General features: G+C 39.6%; 1 protein-coding gene and 1 pseudogene across 1 annotated transcript; both read right to left on the bottom strand.

The window, feature by feature from the left end:
• Nucleotides 1-4076, bottom strand: part of LOC103136812 (meiotic recombination protein REC8 homolog) — a 7650-nt pseudogene extending 3574 nt beyond the window's left edge.
• Nucleotides 4077-4147: 71 nt separating this feature from the next.
• Nucleotides 4148-18499, bottom strand: LOC103136620 (histone-lysine N-methyltransferase SETDB1-B-like). Its single transcript, XM_007549948.2, has 25 exons — nt 18384-18499; nt 16496-16699; nt 16252-16418; nt 16114-16154; nt 15102-15228; nt 14841-15020; nt 14533-14734; nt 14025-14098; nt 13738-13928; nt 13460-13589; nt 12102-12351; nt 11211-11324; nt 10271-10574; nt 9930-10191; nt 8671-8761; nt 8453-8569; nt 8155-8324; nt 7845-8060; nt 7586-7756; nt 6382-6512; nt 6219-6238; nt 5994-6112; nt 5653-5915; nt 5483-5571; nt 4148-4452 (listed from the first exon to the last, which is right to left on the bottom strand). The coding sequence occupies exons 1-25, from the start codon at nt 18398-18400 to the stop codon at nt 4335-4337; spliced, it is 3768 nt and encodes a 1255-aa protein (XP_007550010.1). The 5' UTR covers nt 18401-18499; the 3' UTR covers nt 4148-4334.
• Between the last annotated feature and the right edge of the window lie 156 nt (nt 18500-18655).

Raw genomic sequence — 18655 nt, 5'->3', positions numbered from 1 at the left:
AACCGGCTGATCAGACGTTCTGGAGCTCAGCTTGGGTTTCTAGGTGACGTTCAGTGATTGCAGATTTGTGACATTACATTCAGAGCACAAAAAACTTATTCCCCCCCGAAAAATTCTGTGTTTTATTTTTAAGAACTTGGGCTGTTTTTAGAAACGGCTGAAACCAAAATGGAAGCATGACTTTTGCATAGTGGATAATCTGTATTAAAACATATAAAGATATATTTAATCATGCAATTATGATTGAGTAAAAACTACAGTTTTTTAGAAGAACAACAAAAAGAGAGAACGCGCCTCTAACTCGGGGCTCCTGCGTCGTCGCCGCGCTGCAGACGGCGGTGAGGTGACGCCGGCCGCCGGCACCCGGGCGACCGGGTCGCTGGGCGTTAAGGGGGTTTCCCCAGAGGGGCCCGGCTCCTCCAGAGGCAGCAGCTCAGGGCCCTCGCTGGAGACGGTGGGCGGCTGCAGGCTGAAGGATAAAACAGTCGGTCGGATTTTGTTTCTTCTCATTTGTGTTTGTACGCGAGGAGGGAGGCGTTACTCTGCGATGGATGGAGTCATTTCCTTCATCTTCTCGCTCTCCTCTTCCTCTCTCATCTCTTCTTGAATTGGCTCCAAACCTCCTGTTGACAACGCAGCAGCAGCAGCTCCTCCATTAATTAAGCAGCAGGTAACTTACACTACAGCTGAGAAACAAAATCTTCCTCAAACCTTCTTGAAAGTGACCCAGCTGGTCCAGGAGTAAATCGACAGTTTGTGGAAGATCATCAGTGAAGTCTTCCTCATCAAACTAGATGAGAGAAAAAAAAATGGCCGTGAGGAAAAAATAGACTGAAAGCGTTTCTATAGTTTTTCAGCCAGCAGGCGAACCTCTGCGGCGGGGGCAGCGGCAGCAAGTATCGGCTCACTCAGAGTGATGGATTCTGGGGAAGCGGAGATGCCTGAGGGGAAAAAAAAACAAAAAAAACACAACTCATCGTTTGGCTGTCACACAATCCGGTGAAGACAGGAGGGAAAAATGAGGCAATGGAAGGTGAGGAACGTTTCCTTCCTGACACTAGAACCAAACCATGACACTCCCACCACCACGTAATGTAGCTGCAGCACATAAAGGACAGTCTTGCCATTTTCCAGATGTGGAGAAGCAGAAATAGCTGATCTGCTCCGTTCATGAAGCTCGGGAGACGATTCTCGCAGAGCTTCCCAATTCATCTGACACAGAAGGCAGGAAAAAAAAAACCTCAGTTATCCCGAGCGACGTGCATCGGGCTCGCCGCTCGTTTCCTGTCGGTCGGCACCTGCATCAGCTGCGTCGTGTTGGGCATCGTGTCCTGGAGGAGCATCGCTCCAAATAAAGGATCCGGAGCGCCTTCGGTCTCCTCCATGAGAAACAGGGCATCAGGCAGGACTGCAGCTGACCTTGAATGAATAAAACAGGACTTAAAGCAGAAGAAGAAGAGGAAGAAGACAAAGACGAAGAAGAAGAAGAAGAAAAAGAAAAAATGTGTGTTTACTTTACTATATTAAAGCAAATGTTCATACTTGCTTGGGCCGGAAAGATCCGTTTTTCCTGAGCTTCTTTGTTTCAACAGTTGGCCCAGAATGGATTGGACTTCCTCTGGAAGGAAAAAAGTTTGTCTTGAACTCCATCACTGCTTTTTTCCCCCCCAAAACCTTTCAGCGTTTTGTAGTTTTTCTCACCCAGAAAGATGGTGCACTGCCGGTGGTAGACCAGGATGATGCCGTACTGCAGCTGTGAGGAGAGGTAGAGGGAGAAGCGGGGTCGCGGCAGGCCGGGTTGAGGCGGGGCCACCCGCTCCAGCAGGTAGTTCATGATGTCATCGCTGCCAAGGCAACAGCTTCGTTAACGTCATCAGTCCTCCGGTTGGTTTGTTTGAGAAACCCAGATGACTTTGTGTCGCCTTAATTATAAACGTGACTGACAATCGATTGTGGGATTCCTCAAGGCTCCGTTCTCCAAACGCTGCTTTTTTTAAATGCAACTTTAGATTTACTTGTCGCCACATGACAACAGAGTGCAGTCGTGGAGTGTGTCTTTAATTATGTTTTTTGCAATGTGGGTAAAAAGCACAGTTAAATGCTTATTTTCCACTTGGTTAGAAACTTGCTATCTGTGCAGGGCTCTGTAAAACCCAAATCAGGAAGTTACAGCTCATTCAAAGTGATGCTGTCAGAGTCCTGACCAAAAACACATCAATCTCCTAAATTCTGAAATAAACGCCACGAAAAACCTCCTTTGACTCAAAACTTCTCATAACATGCTGCATGAAAGCTGTTGTAAAAAAATGCATCTTCCCTACAAAATCAAAAAATTTGATTGGTTTATTATATTTCAACAATTTGCATTTTTCAGTTGTAGTATGTTTATGTTTCTTACCTTAATAAAACTTTAACTGTTTTCCACTTTATCACCTTTTGCATAAACGGTGGAACAAATAAAACTGTCATACACTGAATAAAGCAACTACAGTTTTAAAAAAAAATACTCACCAACTCCTTTTCACGTTGACTTTCAGGAAATCCCTCCGAGGAACTTTGATGCCTTTTGTGGCAACCAGCCTGAAATGTAAATAATTCATTTACTGCTGAATTAAAAACAGAAGGCAGAGCTAATTGTCAAATTCACAAACGGATCAGCATTTGAAGCTGATCAAAATGACAAGGAACAACATATAAGGTCTTTATTATAATTAATTAACAAACATTATATGTTGAAGTTATCTTTTATTTACTAAAAAATATGTGATTACAGATTAATGTAATGTTAATTACGTTTTGCCTGGAAATGATCAGAAATATATTTTTCTATTGATGCATTAAAACATTTAGTTTGAAAGAATTTGGAAGGGGGAAACATAAAAAAGGTCTATTTTGGTTTTAGATTTTAATCATCATTTCTGATTGATCGCATAAAATTATTTTGGGATTTCAACAGCATCCCAAAATAATTTAAATATGTAAAAAATCTTTACATATTTAAATAACTCAATTTTTTTTGTCTCTTTATATTCTAATATCTTGACTTCCACTAATAATTCAAGGAGCTATATCGTCTTTAAGTTAAAAGTTATAATCAAAGCTGGTCAAAAACCTTAAAAAAAATATAAAATGTTCACATTTGAGGAGCACCCGTGGGAATCAAGCTGAGTTTTGTTTTTTTTTTTAATCTCTTTAATCTTTAGAAATCTTACATTTGGTGAAGGACACATCAAACCCTGCAGCGCTTTTGTTTTGACTTCAGAGGCGCTGTTTGTGTTTGTCAGCTTTTAAAGATGCACCTGGACTCTGCCATCTCTTTATTAAGGACAAAACCCCCCCCAAAAACAAGTAAACTCTGTGCAGCCATTTTGTGTTTAAATCGAACAGGGTTACAGATTTAAATGTAAAAAGCGTAGACATATTTTAAATTTATTTTAAAAAAGAAAAGGACAATTTTGCAAAAAGTGACAAAATCATGAACTACTCAATACATTTTCTTTAATAATAATAATAATGTATTGAGTAGTTCATGATTTTGTCACTTTTTGCAAAATTGTCCTTTTCTTTTTAAAAAAATAACGATTATTCTTTTGTAATGACAGATTAACGTAGTTTAAATAACTAAAAGAGTTCACCAGTATGAAGTTTTTTATTTATTTTTTGTAAGTAGCAATGCAACACATCAACCTCGATAATTTGGAAAAACCTCTCCAAGAATCAGATTTAGTGGAAACGTCACTGGACTGTTGAAGGATTTAAAAGATTTTCACTCACCAGATCGTAGAGAAACATCCTGATCGACGGTTTAAAACAGCCGGGTAGTAAAACATGCTAAAAAATGTTCGAGTAAACCAAAAAAACATCCAAAACTGACGAAGGTTAGCAGCTTCTGCTCCGAGTTTTACGTTCAAGACAAATGTTTATCTTTTTTTTTTGATTGAGTTGAGCTGATTGGACGAACTCTCTGCCCGGTTGGATAAATTGAAAGAAACGGATCGTTTTGAGAGAACCTGGACTTCCGCAAGTTTGAGTCACATCGAGCAGAAATAAAACATATTTAGCTGTTTTGGTCAGTAAGAGATTTTTCAGAAAACACAAAATAACGTATAATCCAAGCAGTAATAAATGAGTAACAAGGCAGGAGCTCCGGTCACTGAAGAAACTTTTATTCGGAGGTAAAGAAAACATTTAATGGACAACATCAGACACTTAAGTCACATGCTGGTAAAAAAAAATACACACACGAAAAGAACGAGATGCTACAAAATTCCTAGAACTTAATAAAACATAAACTAAACGGGGTTCGGCGTTGAAGGGGATGACGTCCGGGTGGATCACAGCAGCCGCCCACGGCACTCTGTGGATCCGCAGCAGCACAGCAGCTCTTTGCCTTCAACGCTTCCCACCTCGTAGTTATAATCCCAGGTCAGTTCTGTGCCGGCCCGAATCCGCCTGAACGCAACACAGTCAGGGGAAAAAAAACATCAGCGGAAGAGACGGAAGGAAACTTTATCAGATGATGTAACGATAAGAAGAAGAGCGAAGGTGCAAATTAGTTGAAAGACAAACTATTAGGCATTTCTGATCTATAATAGTCAGACTTGTAACTGAAACCATTACAAAATGTTTTGGCTCCCGACTAACCAGAGCTCCAGTAACAAATGTTTCTGTCTTCAATTGCGTCAGAAGCTTAATAACATGAGGCTGTAATGTTGAAAGGTTGAAGCGGTGTGAATACTTTTGCAGTTTTACAACACTTGGTTGCTTCCAGATTCTTTTCTAGAGGAAATGTTTAAAGCTTAAAACTTTCTTACCTGCAGTTGTTTTTAAAATTCTATGTCAAAAATAAATTAAAATTACCGTACTTAGCCGCAACTAAACATTTTTTGAGAAAAACTGGAAACATATCTCGCCGCTCTCGGTTTTCCATAAGGACCCAGCAGAGGGCAGCTGCGTCCTAATAAACTTGCTGGATTTATTACGGACGCAGTTCTCCGTCTCCAACGCTGAACCGTGGTTTCATTCACGCTGAGTTTACCTGCAGCGGCTCTATTTCCCTCCTGTACTGCCAGATCGATAGCCCTCAACTTAAAAGCTGCATCATATGAGTTTGAAGGAATTTCTCCGTCGTCCCTGATGCTAGCATGTGCTTGTTCTAAATGAAAAGTAGCACTTTCTTCTTTGATTTCCAATTTTGACTCCCAATGATTCACTTCCTGCTAAAGCGCCCCCTGGTGGTTGAAGACAATTCCACAGAAAAGCCGCACCAAGCTATAGGCAGCATGGTTCAAAGCGCGGGGGAAAAGTAGCGGCTTATAGTCCAAAAGCCGCTACTTTTGGACTCTAGTTTTGCTTCATAGCCGTATCCATGAAATTGGCCTCTGTCTCTTTAAGGACCTCCGACACTCCCTCATTAGCGCTTACAGACCATGTTTAAACTGTAAATCCCCAGTATGATGAAATGAACCCATTTCTAACTCACTTGCTGGCGAAGAACGCCACCCAGGGGAATCTCAAGTCGTGTGTGTCGACAAACACGTTCTGGACGAACAGGTTAGGACTGCAGCTGTGCTGCAATGCAGGTAATAGAAGAGCATGTCAATTTGGATCACAGAAAGCTGCTTTTAAATGACGCAGAGAAAAATTTCTTACATTGAGATAACGTCCCAGATTTCCCTCCAACTTGGCGTCGATGATGTAGCAGGACTCTTCGCCGTCGAAGAACAGCCGGGTGTTTTTGGGAGCGTTTTCTGCCCCTCCTCCAGGCTGCCCCTGGTGGCCGGGTTTGCTCCCCTGAACGCTGGGCCCGACTCCTCCCCCAGACGGTTTCACCATCATACTGTGGCTGTTCTTCAGGGCGATGCCTCGGGTGGATTTCACCGCTACCTGCTTCTTGGTCACGCCGGATACAGAAGCTCCAGCGAAGAAGAGCGTGGGAAAGTCATGAAACATGTAGAGTAAAGATCTGGTGTTTGGTTTTTAACTGCGTTTACCCGGAGTGGCTTTCTCTCTGTCTTTGTTGTCTTCAGATCCGGAGCTAATCGTCTGAACATCATCGCTGTCCGATAGAGTCATGACGTCCTGTTTCTTTGATTGCTCCGTCTTTATTTGACTGCAGAATAAGAATATTCCATGAGCAATTAAATTAATTAAAGCTTAAAATGGGGGGAAAAAAACAACTATTAAATTTTAGGGAGAGTTTGGGAATTTCAGCACACCTCTTGTTGTCTCCAGTTTCCTGTTGGGGAGAGAGAACAGAGTATAGAAGCAAAAATCACCCAAAATAAAATATATAATCAGAGATTGTTTCATGTGGCTACTGGACACATCAGGATGTAAAATAGTCTTATCGTTTAATATTATTTGTTTTATTTTACTGACCTTCTTCAGGCCCTGGCTTGTTAACCAGGAAGCCACTTTGCTTTTCCCCGTCTCCTCTGGCATGGAGGGCGGTTTCTCATCATCCTGACCTTTGGCTGAGACACTCAGTCCATCTTTACTGTCCTGACTCCCTGCAGCAGGAGAGCAAGAATTAACTTTATTTACCATACCATACCATACCAACTTTATTTATAAAGCACTTTAAAACAACCACAGTTGATACAAAGTGCTGTACAATTTAAAATCACAACATAATAAAAAAGTAATTTAAAAACAGTTTAAAAACAAAAAAAATACAATTTAAAACTAGATCCCACTGGTGTTGAAAGCCAAGTAAAATAGATAGCCAAACAATCAGGCAGTAATAAGGCAAAGCATGGCTACCCGCATTCATCTTGCTGTTTTAAGATTAGCTAGCATGTTGTTGGCGTCCTACAACTGTTTATCACACCGTGATAAAATAAGTTGTTCTACCAAATTGATATTATTAACGACCCTTAAGCATTAGATGAAGGCGAGTTGATAAAAGACGAGAGAAAACATTAAACATTACCTACTAGCGATATTAAAGCAATTTGTTCATGGTAAGATCATCAGGTTTTAGTAATATGTGTTGATTTCCTCTAAATAAGACTAAAACAGTGAGAATAGGGTTTTTTCTAAAATGAAAGTTTTTATTAAAAAAGCAAACAAAACAAAAAAACAAACAGAATTTATATTTAGCGTGAAAAAGACAAATGTGTGGGGGGCACATAGTGTTACCATAAAGAAAATAAAGATACTGCAATCATTTACATATACATCTCTGGAAAAAAATTAAGAAACCATTTAAAATGGTCAGTTTCTCTGATTTTACTTTTTATAGGTATGTATTTGAGTAAAACGAACATTGTTATTGTATTATATGAACCACTGACAACATGTCTCTGAAGTTACAAGAAAACTTTAGTATTTGCAGAAAATGAGAAATGGTCAAAATGATGAAAGACGCAGAGCTTCCAGACCTCAAATAATGCAAAGAAAACAAGTTGATATTAATTTAGAAACAACAATATTACTGTTTTAACTCAGGAAGAGTTTAGAAATCAGTATTTGGTGGAAAAACCAGGAGGTTTTCAATGCTGTGGGCTCTTCATTTTTTCCAGATCTGTGTTTTTCAAGGCTCTACTGCTGAGTTTGATCATCAGCGTTGGATCTGCAGTACCTTCTTTGTTGCCCTTGGCCTGACCGCGAGTCGTGTAACTCCTCCACACAGAGCTGGGGGTGTAGTAGTTGTCCTTCACAAAGGTGTCGTCTGAGCTGTCGCTTTCATCTTCACTCTTTGAATCTTTCTCCTCTTCGTCGTTGCTGTCATCCGAAGAGCTGGAGCTCTGAGCTGCGGGACGAGGAAACATGTATGATAAAATGGCTGCCTGCTGCAAATAAAAGCAGCAGACACATCATATGTTTGGGCTGGGACTCGCCTTTTTTCCTCGCAGCGCCGCTGGAGACCAAAGCGGACGGCTGGATTTTCATCCTGGACACGTCCACGCCGCTGCCCTCGCTGTCGGAGCAGTGCGCCTCGCTCTCGTAGCCTTCCTTGAAGTTCTCCACGCTCTCAATGTGGTCCAGGTTAGCGAAATACTCGTCACCCATTTCTAGACCTTCTTTGTCAGCGAAATCATCAGTCAGGATTTTACCTGGGAAAACGGAAGGAAAGACAGACAATGCATGGATTCTGCATGGCAGCCTGATTGTGTCCGTCTTCCCATCAGTCCTAATCGTGTTTCTCACCAGCATAAATGCAAACAAATGATCCCTTAGCTATATCGTCCAGACAGCGAATGCCCCAGCCTTTGTTCTGGGTCTTAAAGAGCTGCAGACGGACCTGCAGGCCGTGCTGCACCAGCCGGTTGGTGCACATCTGAGCACAACATTTACACCTTTTGTTGCACTCATAGATGCTAAGAGAAGAGCAGGAAGAAAGACGACAATTTCACATTAAACACGAGGACAAAAGTCGTTTTTAGTTATTATTTGCCTGTGTGGGAATGAAAGACATGAGTGAGTTATGCAGGTGAAAATGTCTGACCCTGTAGGTAAGCACTCCTCTAATCGTTTGTATGAATATCCGGCGCTCTGGTTGATCTGCCCCCCAGGTGTGCAGCCTGAAGCCTGCAGGGTCAGCTGGTGGCAGGAACATTTGGATCTGTAATTAAAAAGAAGAAGAAATACCAAGATCCCATGACAAATCTCCAGGGTCTTATCTGCAGCAGACAAATTGAAATAAAGGCGATTATCTCCACTGACTTGTCTTTGCAGCCGTCGGTACATTCACAGCCGACCAGGAAGTCTGAACTGGTGTTAATAAATACTCCGTCTTCAGGGATTCGCTCCTTGCCTTGTGGAGAGAGGAGAGAATGAGTCAGGCACAGCGGTCAGGTATCACATTATCACAAAACAAACTGTATTCAGCAGCAAAGTACAGCTGAACGCACAAGCAAGCAATCGTTTTTAATTTGCTGCATTTTAATTTTGACACAGATTGAGAATGACTTGCTACAATTTGCTGTTATGTAAAAAAAAAAGAGAGAAACTGGACTGCTTTTCTTTATTTATCTTAAAACATTTATGGTGCATGTGTTAAACTCAAGGCCCGGGGGCCAAATCTGGCCCACCACGGAGTTTTATGTGGCCCTTCAGCCTCCAAATTACATCAATAAGTCCATCCAGTTTTTCACAAATCTGAAAAATTCACACAAAGTCAACAGATTCGCACATTTTTTTCTGATTTTACTGAATTTTTTTCTCAAAATTGGCCAAAAACTTTGGGTTTAAATGACTCAGCCTCACTTGATGTCAAGTCTTAATCTGTGATCAATATGGCGATTAATAATAATAATAATAAAAAAAGTCACATTTAACAACATACTTTAGTGCAAATATCATAAAAATTCCTTACAAATATTTCTAAATTAACGTCAGAAAATCTCTGATTTTGATTGCAAAAAAACAAAAACAATCCTGGCTGGACTGCTGACCAGTTAGAAAAGATGTTCAATATTATTTAATTTTAAGAAACACTTACTGAATGCTGAAACAGCTATTTATTGATATTTTAGCAATTTAATGGGTTTAATATATTCTGGCCCTGTAAGAACATTCAGATTTTTGATGTGGCCCAAAATGAAAATGAGTTATGGGATATCATTGCATCTAATGATAGATCCTAGATGCACAAAAACAAATTTGATTATTTTCCCATTTTGAGGAGCCGACATGTTTCTCCTTAGTACTTAGACAAACTTATTTTCCTTTTACTAATATTTCATTTAAAGATTTCCATTACACACATGGAAAGACGAGAGCAATGCCTGAAAATAAATTAGCCGTTATTGAAGTTAAATATTTTCATACTGCAGATTTTGGAGAAAGTTTGTGCTCGTTAAATAAATTGCACAGGGAAAGAAAGGCTTAGGCATGTGAACGACTGACCAAAGGAAGAATAAAACTGAAAAAAAAAATATGAAATAATCCCACATTTGGGAGAAAATGGTTTTGATCCTTACTGTATTTTACGTTAGGTGGTGGAGTGGTGTCAATCTCATTGACGCAGGACAGAGGGATGTCCTCCTTCCCACTAGTGATGTCTGGAATGTAATAGAAGGGCCTTTGCGGCTGGAAAGGCCGGTCCACCAGGACGTACGGGTCGAGGCAGAACATCTCTAAGAATATAAAGTCACAGCGGGTCTGGAAGAGGTAGTTCTGGATCTCCCCCATGTTACGCAGACAAAGTCCACACGGAGCCTTGTAGATAACGTGGAAGGACATCTGGAGGTTGAGCATAAAGAACCGTCATTTTAAAATAAATGAATTCGTATAGTCAGCATTTTTAAAGGATTGTGCGTACTTTACGGTTGACTTTGCGTCGTCCCGTCATGCGTCTGAAGTCGTAGAGCAGCGGAGTGAGGAGGGGGTTCTTTCCTCTGTGCAGGTCTGACTTTGCTGGTCGGACGCGGTTCAGACATGCAGGCTGGCAGGTGTGAGCCAGGTAGAAGATGCGGTCCGTCGGGGCTCTGTAGGACGGCTGCTGAGGGATGGTGGCCATCGCGTGCGTGACGATGGAAGGGGGAGGCGCCAGGGCGGTCGTCTGTCTCTGATACGGAGGCGTGAAGGAGGACGTGGGCGTGTTCGGGGTGCTCTGCACCTTTCCACTGTGGATTTAAAACTTTAAAAACTGAATTCGATTCTGATAACTTTGAAAGTGACAACTGTTTCTTCACAAATAAAACAGTTGTAAGCAAATCAGCTATGCAAAGTTATTTAAAACACTTAAATCGATGAAAATGCAGAACTAAGTAGTTTTTCGTCCTTTCCTGAGAACATTGAGACTTACAGAACATCAGCTGCTTTCATCTTCAAAATAAAGAGTTTTTATGTTCTTATGTTTATGTTTTTATGTTCTTCCTGGAAACTTTTGTGTGGAAGCGTTAAACTGTCAGAGACAGGAAAGGAGCAACATCTCTTCAAAACCTAAATGTCTAAGACTGTATTCTTGGATTATCACCATTATATTACTTGAAAATTGTCTAAGAACAATTTTATCATTTATTGTGTTAACACTTCTGGGACAATTTATCATCCACCAAACTCTGTTAGTACGACAGGCTTAAGCACAAGATGGCAGCGGTACAAAAATGGGGCTTTACCAAACATTGTTTCTGCATTAAAAATAAAAAAATAAACTATCTGGTGCTAATTTTCGTTCAAAGAACAGAATCTGATTAGCTTTATTAGCTACTTTCTTGTTTGTGTTTGCTGAATTTAATCATGTAAAACTGTGAACTTACACTGAGAGGTTGCTGGCGTTAGCGGACGCAGCCTGCAGGATCTTGGAGGCGTGCGTCCCGCCGACACCAGGGATGAAATTAGACGTGCTCTTCTTTGCCATCTGATGTTTATTTCTTGAGGTGATAAAACAAAAGGGAAAAAAAACAATTATTGTTTATCTTGACACATTAAAGAGCGAGTTGGCTTCCCATGAAGCTAACTTTGTAATCGTTAAACCCTGACGGGAAGTGAAACCATCATCTGGATGATGATCATCATTTACCTGTTCTTATTACAGACGGTTTGGTGTAAAAATCCAATCATTCTCCTAACAAAACCTGTTTAAAATACAAATTTACCCCGGATGATACTCTCCCCTCTGAAGCGGTAACATTCCAATTCATTAGGCTTTCATGCAGCCATTAAAAGATGCAAAATAACAAATAATTCCTTTTTTAAATTCGAAAATAAATATCATATTTCCTAAAATGCATTAGAAAAGCATTTCTATAGTGTATGCTGCATCACTTGCAGCAAAGTTTCTTCAGTGAAAACAATAATTTTGACATCAACATGTGAAAAGCTCAGCTCTTCCTCTTTGACCTAACGTCAATGTAGTGTAGGACTGACATGTTGATTATTTTTTGTCTAACTGATTAAAAATTTGATTTCTTTTAACATGATTTGAATTAGGTAAAGCCTAATGCCACTTCAGGAGTTTTGGGTAAAACATATTTACAGCCAACATAATTTTTTTTTATCTTTAATGCAAAATGTTTGGGTATAGTTTTAGGTCAATTACTGCTCTGAGTTGTTCTTTCAGCGAATGGACATTTAAAAAAAAAAAAAAATCTGTATAATCCACACAATATTTAAAAAATGCAGTTAACCGTTTCAGCTCTCATACTTACTCAATACGTTGAAACTGGGCAGCCGGTGAGGGCTGAGGGGTTTGCTGGGTTTGTTGAGCTTGTGGCTGCAGGGTTTGCTGGGACGGCTGGACCTGCTGGAGGAGCTGGGGCTGCGGCCGCTGCTGAAGCTGCTGGATCAGAGTCATCGCTGGCGGCTGACTCTGTGTCGTTTGAGGAGGTTTGGCAGGAGAAACTCCGACGTGTTCGACGCCAGTGTACTGAACGACTGGGCCTTTACTCCTTAGTGCTCCTAGAGATTGGAGGAAGTAGCGACAGTCAGTGTAGAAGTCGTGACAGACGGAGGGAAATTCTCCAACTTTCTTCCCCCAAAAAAGAGCAAGTGGTAATTATTGATCAAAACACTATTAAAAGTATTATTAATTCAAGTTTTAGAATAATATTTGTAAAAAAACAAACAAAAAAACAAAAAACAAAGTTACAGTCATTAAATAGATCATATAATGTACATCTTTTGTGTTTTGTGAAGGCAACCTGAAGTGACATCCAGGTGTTGGGCAGGTCTCTGTTTGGTCCAACATTAATGTCGAAGCTCAGCAACATGTGAGTGAGCCTATCACAATACGCAATTAATCAACCAATCAATTAATCTGATGATTAGTATTTTCTAAAAGGTAATTTTGACATCTTCATTTAAATTCTGAATTCAATTGAGTGTAGTTCTATATTTATTGTTTATGGTTGTGTTTTATTTTGAAACAAAATCTAAGTTTATTAGTCAACGAGGGGGCAAACTTGCATTATGATGTCATTACCATTATATCACTTCAAAATAGTCTCAAAACAATATTATTGTTTATCGCATTATTATCGGGACAATTTATCGTCCAGCAAAATTCATCATGACAGGTGAAGCTTGTTCAATCACAGCTGTTTTATTGTCTCAAACTAAGTTGATTCTCAGTTTTCCAGATTTTTATATTCAGGAAGGTTTAAAAGAAATAATTTAGTTTGAAAGATAATTTAAAAATGTTAACTATGAACTAGTTGTGCTGTAATTAAAGGGTAATTCACTGCTGCGATATGTGGGCAACATACCACTTTGATTTTATATAAAAGTTTTTTAAGTGAAATTTGTGGTTGAGGATTCCACTTTGACTTTCCTCTGTCATCTTTTCACTTTTGTGACTCTGTATTGTTGACCGTAAAATGGTAAAAACAGGTCATGTAATTAATTTGCATTATGTAATATTACTGCTTTAAACTGTATGACAGTAACAATAAAAAAGGCTCAAACCCAACCAGTCCTGGCTTACAGATCCAGGGGCATTTTCTGATTAAGTCAGGCTTTGACAATGTTCAACACAAGCTTTTAATGTTGCAAATCTGTGTCCAGTTACCCATGTTTGGCCTTGTCCTCTGGTGGCCAGCTAGCTTCTTTTCTTGAGTGTTTGCTGAAGCCAGTTTCAGATTGAACATGGGCTCCAACCTGGTGGATCCTCTGTAAATCCATTCGCTCCTCTTATCGTCCTGCTCAACACCAAGAAAACACAAGAAACGGTGTAAAAACACTCTACACGATAAAAGTGCCACGTCTTTCTAAGTTATATTAATGACACTGTTGATCTGGAAGCTCTGAAAAATGGCATTTGGATTCGGATGAGTGGCTGGTACGAACCAGAAAGAGGATCTTGACCAAGCTGCTGTCCACCTCCTCCACTTTGCTCTTCCACCAGGTCCCCTCCCACTCCGTCTTGATTATCTGGCCGACCTTTAGGAGCACCATCGGCCTGCTGGGATAGGCGGAGATGTACTCCTCGATGAAGTCCCGACAAGATGCATCCTCTATGTCTTCCCAAGTTCGCTTTACTACACAAAGAAACAGAAACACTTCTTCATTTATCTCTTTTCCTACATGTTATTTTCATTTATTTATTTTTATCAAAGACAGAAGTTAAATCCTACATGGTCTGCAAACTGGATAGAGTTCAGGAAGGATCACATATGAAGCGTAGCCGTCGTCAAAGAAGATCAGAAACCTAAAACACAAAAGTTGTATATCATTGAACTTTTGGAAATGTTATTTTTTATTTGATTTATTTATTTCAAGCAAGAAAACAAGCAATCAGTAGGACAGAGAAAACATATCATGCATAATTTGTTTAATGCCACTTTTCTGCTTATAAAGGACAAATTGTAAAAAACTTTGTAATTAAAACCATGTTATAATATTAATGTGCCTGTTCAATATACTGTGCTAAGGAGTCAACAAATAAATTATATGACATTGACAAAATGGTTACAAATTAACTCATAAGAAGACAAACAAATCTAGGGATAATAAGAATAGCAACAGTAACAATTGTAAATAACAACCGGACAAACAGCATCAGAGTAATTACCAACTTCTTGCCGACGTAAACCTATAAATTCTTCTTTATCTGCGTTATACGACAACAAATAAAATTTATACCTCATCCGGTTCTTGTTGTTTGGCATCTCTGCCACGATTCCAGCGTACAGCCACACCAGGTTTCCGTCTTTGTACTTGGCGACAACACGAGCCCCGACGTACAGGCTCTCCAGGGTGGGGTTGTAGTCAAACGCCACATGGTTCCCAGACAGCAGACTCTTGCCTTTATCAAACCTCACCTTGTACTTAAACACACCGTTTCCTGGAAACAAAGAGAGCGTCTGGATCATCAAAACAATCCCACAGAGCAAGAAGCAAAAGCCGTGTAAAACATCGTGATGCTCATAATGAGTTTAAAAGAAACACACCAACAGGGTTAATTGCCACCAGGTTGCCTTTATGCCACGTCTTGGTGCGTTTCTTTCCCAGGATGTTCATCCCCACTTTGAGCTCATCTTCTTTTATGTTGGGGTTTGGCTGCGTCTGCGTCATCGTCTGATGAGACGGAGCTTGTGATACAAATATAGCTGGTGTCGTGCTCTGAACTCCTGCAGGATACAATTTTTTTTAAATCCAAACATTAGCACCAATAACGGCTCCACAAAGCTAGAAGCTTTGCGTGTGCTCACCTGGCTGAACTACAGACTGCACTGCTGTTCGTATCAAAGGCGAGGCAGAGGAGGGCTTGGTGACTATTTGGACCAACTTCTGGACCTGCTGGGTGGTTTTCTGCAGAACTGCAGAGGCTTCGTTTAACTGGTGATGAAAGAGCAGAAGTCAGAACAGCTGGAAACAATGTGGACTTCAAGTTTTAGTGGAACATTATAAGAGAATTCAAGCAGTGGAAGACGGGTTGAGGATGGTCACAGTGCGCTCCTTTCTTCTTCATTTGTTTTTGAGCCTTGGTTAATGTTTACTTGTTATATTTAATGGTGCAGGAGATGATTTTTGCTTACGTCATAGTGCATTTTTTTCTTCTATTATTTGTTACATTTTCCGTTTATTAATTTTTCCAAATTATGTTACCAATTCACGCAACACTTGTAGTAAAGATGTATTTGAGAATTATATTTTAAAATGTTATGCTCTATAAAAATATACACATAACCCTTTTTTATAAATATTTATTTTAATTAATGTAAATTATTCAACTTTTTTTGTTTATTTCATTCATAAAAACAAGTTTTGCTAAATTTATATAAAACTATATTTGAGGTAAAATGGATAAATATCCTGTTGACAAAATGGCTTGTTCTTAGAAATATGTATATTTTCAAAAACTGATAGTTTTTCAGCACACACAAATGAACCTTCTGGCACCATGTTTAATTCCTAACAGGAAGTATTGGTTGTTTTGAAGAAATCTGATTGGTTGACAGGTTTTAGCTTAACGCTACACTGCCCCCTACAGGTTTGGCATGTTTAATACAACACTCAGGACCAGACTGTGAGAGTTGATGTGGATGAAAACCTTTCAGAAAACGATGCCATGTGTACAATTACTTTTGGAGGTGGAAATATTAATTTCAGGCCCTGAGACTGTGTTTTACAGATAATTTAATTAATCATTCATCATGGACACTTGGTCCATGATGACACTTGGTCATCAGAAGAGGAAAAACCGCGGCTGGCTGCTCTCACTGTTGGGTCCTTAGATGGCGCTTGTGTCTTTGGAGGAACCACTGATGGTGGAGAACAGAAACGAGAGATAAAATAAGCGTGTTAGCATTTCCAGCTACTGCAGCACTGACAGTAACTCTGTAGAAAACTGTGACTTACAACATCCCACAGCTATGACGTCATCGTCATCATCGTCATCAATCTCGATGACTTCAGAGGGGAGCCCTCCTCCTCCGCCGCCTTCATCGTCTGAGCTGCTCTCTCGGTAGACGAGGCCGTTGTTTTCATACGCTGCCCTCACTAGCTTCTCACACTCCAAAACGGACCTGAAGAATCAGAGGGGCAAAATGAGCAAATGGCAGAAAACACCAGTTAAACCCAAAAAAAGTAACATCTTCCATACTGGTTGGCATCGTTGAGAAGTTTCTCTGTCTTCGCCTCTTCTTTCTCTTTCTGTTCCACCCATTCCTCGAGCTCTATCAGCTGGGCTTTTTTCTTCTTCACAGCCTCGCTCTGCTCCACGGCCTCCTCAATCCATTTCTTCAGGTCATCCAGTGAAACTCCCAACTCGTCCTCCAGACTGGGGTCCCAGCCGTCGACCTCCATTCTGAGGAGGGGACACAACCAGCAGAAAAGCATCACACTTTATGTCCATCAGCAGACAGACTCAACACTTACTTGGGCTTACATGATTCTTGAATGACCGAGCGAGGCGATATTAACACAAATTATGGTTCTGGAAAGTGATGATGACAATTCTGTTCCCAGAAAAGTCTGGCGCAAAATTGAGCTGTCAGCCAGGAGAAATTCATCACCATGGGATTTAAGAGGCACAATCAATAAAAAAAAATAGGGCAAAAAATGAACTTATAAAATGCTTGAACTATATCTTGAAATGCACAATTTTTTAAAACTCTAAAATTAAACAATTAAACAAATAAAATGCTTGTTAAATGGTTAAATTCATGCATATAACACAGCTTGAATATGACTTCAAAAATGTAATCAGTGTAAGAAATAGAGGTCAGATTGGTGACTATATAAAGTACAAACACGTTACTATCAAAATATTGCTTAATAATATAATTTTATTAGGAAATCTACCATTTTAAATGTCTTATTCACTCAAATCTGATTGAGACAACAAACACCGAATGCAATATCAGAAAACACAACATACATGTTTTAAGGGAGGCACAGTTCAATTGCTGTATTTTAGGAAGGTCTTAGAATGCTGTTGAAGTTTTTGAGTTATATATTTTTACTTTAAAACACTATTACTAAAAGCAATACAAGAATAACAGTATCACAGAGTTTATACACCCTACATATTTATAGAGACTTCAATAGGTGGATAGATGGGATAAAAATAAATTATATGTTGCTATGTAAGCATGACATGGAATATTTTGGCATTATTTGTTGGAGCATAAATGCACCCGTCTGTAAAAAAGATGAAATAATTTTGCCTCAGTCAATCTTTGCCACAAAATCAACTTTAAAAAAGTATAACAGCCGAGTATAAAACCATGAAATAAAAACATTTTTATTATGATCTAGATTGCGTTTTCATAAGTACCCAGAAAAACCACTCGATTTACTCTCCATACTTTACCAGAGGGCACTTAACTGCGGGAAGATCTTACACTTACAGGAAGTTTCTCTTTCTGAATTTTCCCTTAGATGTCCTCCAGATCAAATCAAGTTAAAAAATAACAAGTGAATGCAAAATAATACGACCATCAGCAGTAAAGAATGCAGCAGGTCCCATGCTCAGTTTGGCCAAGCAGATAAGCAAACGGTTTTCTTTCTGCTGATCGGCAGCCCGCCTGTGAAGGTAGGTGTTTGTAACTCGCTCATTCATAGAAACTGCAGAAGGTTTAGTCAGAAAGTAAAGAAACGAGCGCAAAACAGCTCTAACTGATAAGGCAATATGATTATCTTCTTAGTAAACATCTGAGAAGCATAGTAGAAACAAATGCACTGGCCATATTTTTACGACTATTTTGTTTATAAAGCACAAAATGTACAGACTTGCAAAATAAAGTTATTTAAGTCAGCGTATTAATTCAAGAAGTCACAATTTCAAAGTGTTTTATTTAGCAGCAAAAAAGATTCAAGAGCATGCTAGCTGGTTAGCCTAGCACGAGCAATGAAATGTGTTTATATTTCGGACAGGATGTGGCGGCTGCCTGCAAAATAAACATTATTCTATAGTTTGCAACTGTCCTCAAAAACGTGACACACACTGAACTGAAACAACTAATGAAAGGCCAATTAAAAACACTCACCCATCACCGCTTTCCATTCTGTGGATTGCAAAATTTTAAACTAGCTTGTTGCTAACGCTAAGGGTTGGCTACAAAGAGTAGCGCATGCTGTGGTTGCCGGGGCACCCGAGGTGGGCGGTGCTGCTTGTCAAAAAAGCGCTCCAAATGATATCACTTCCAGTCAGAAAAGACAGGCTGTTAAAATTAAAAGAATACTTTTACCCTTAATCTTTGCTGTCTTAATAGCTATTATCATCTAATGAGACTTGTTTTGTTAAATATCAGCATCTATT

This window comes from Poecilia formosa, unplaced genomic scaffold (genome assembly GCF_000485575.1).
Source record: "Poecilia formosa unplaced genomic scaffold, Poecilia_formosa-5.1.2 Scaffold34, whole genome shotgun sequence".
Classification (NCBI taxonomy): Eukaryota; Metazoa; Chordata; class Actinopteri; order Cyprinodontiformes; family Poeciliidae; genus Poecilia; species Poecilia formosa.
The sequence above is the reverse complement of the archived record's forward strand: the minus strand, read 5'-3'. Positions and strand labels throughout refer to the sequence as shown.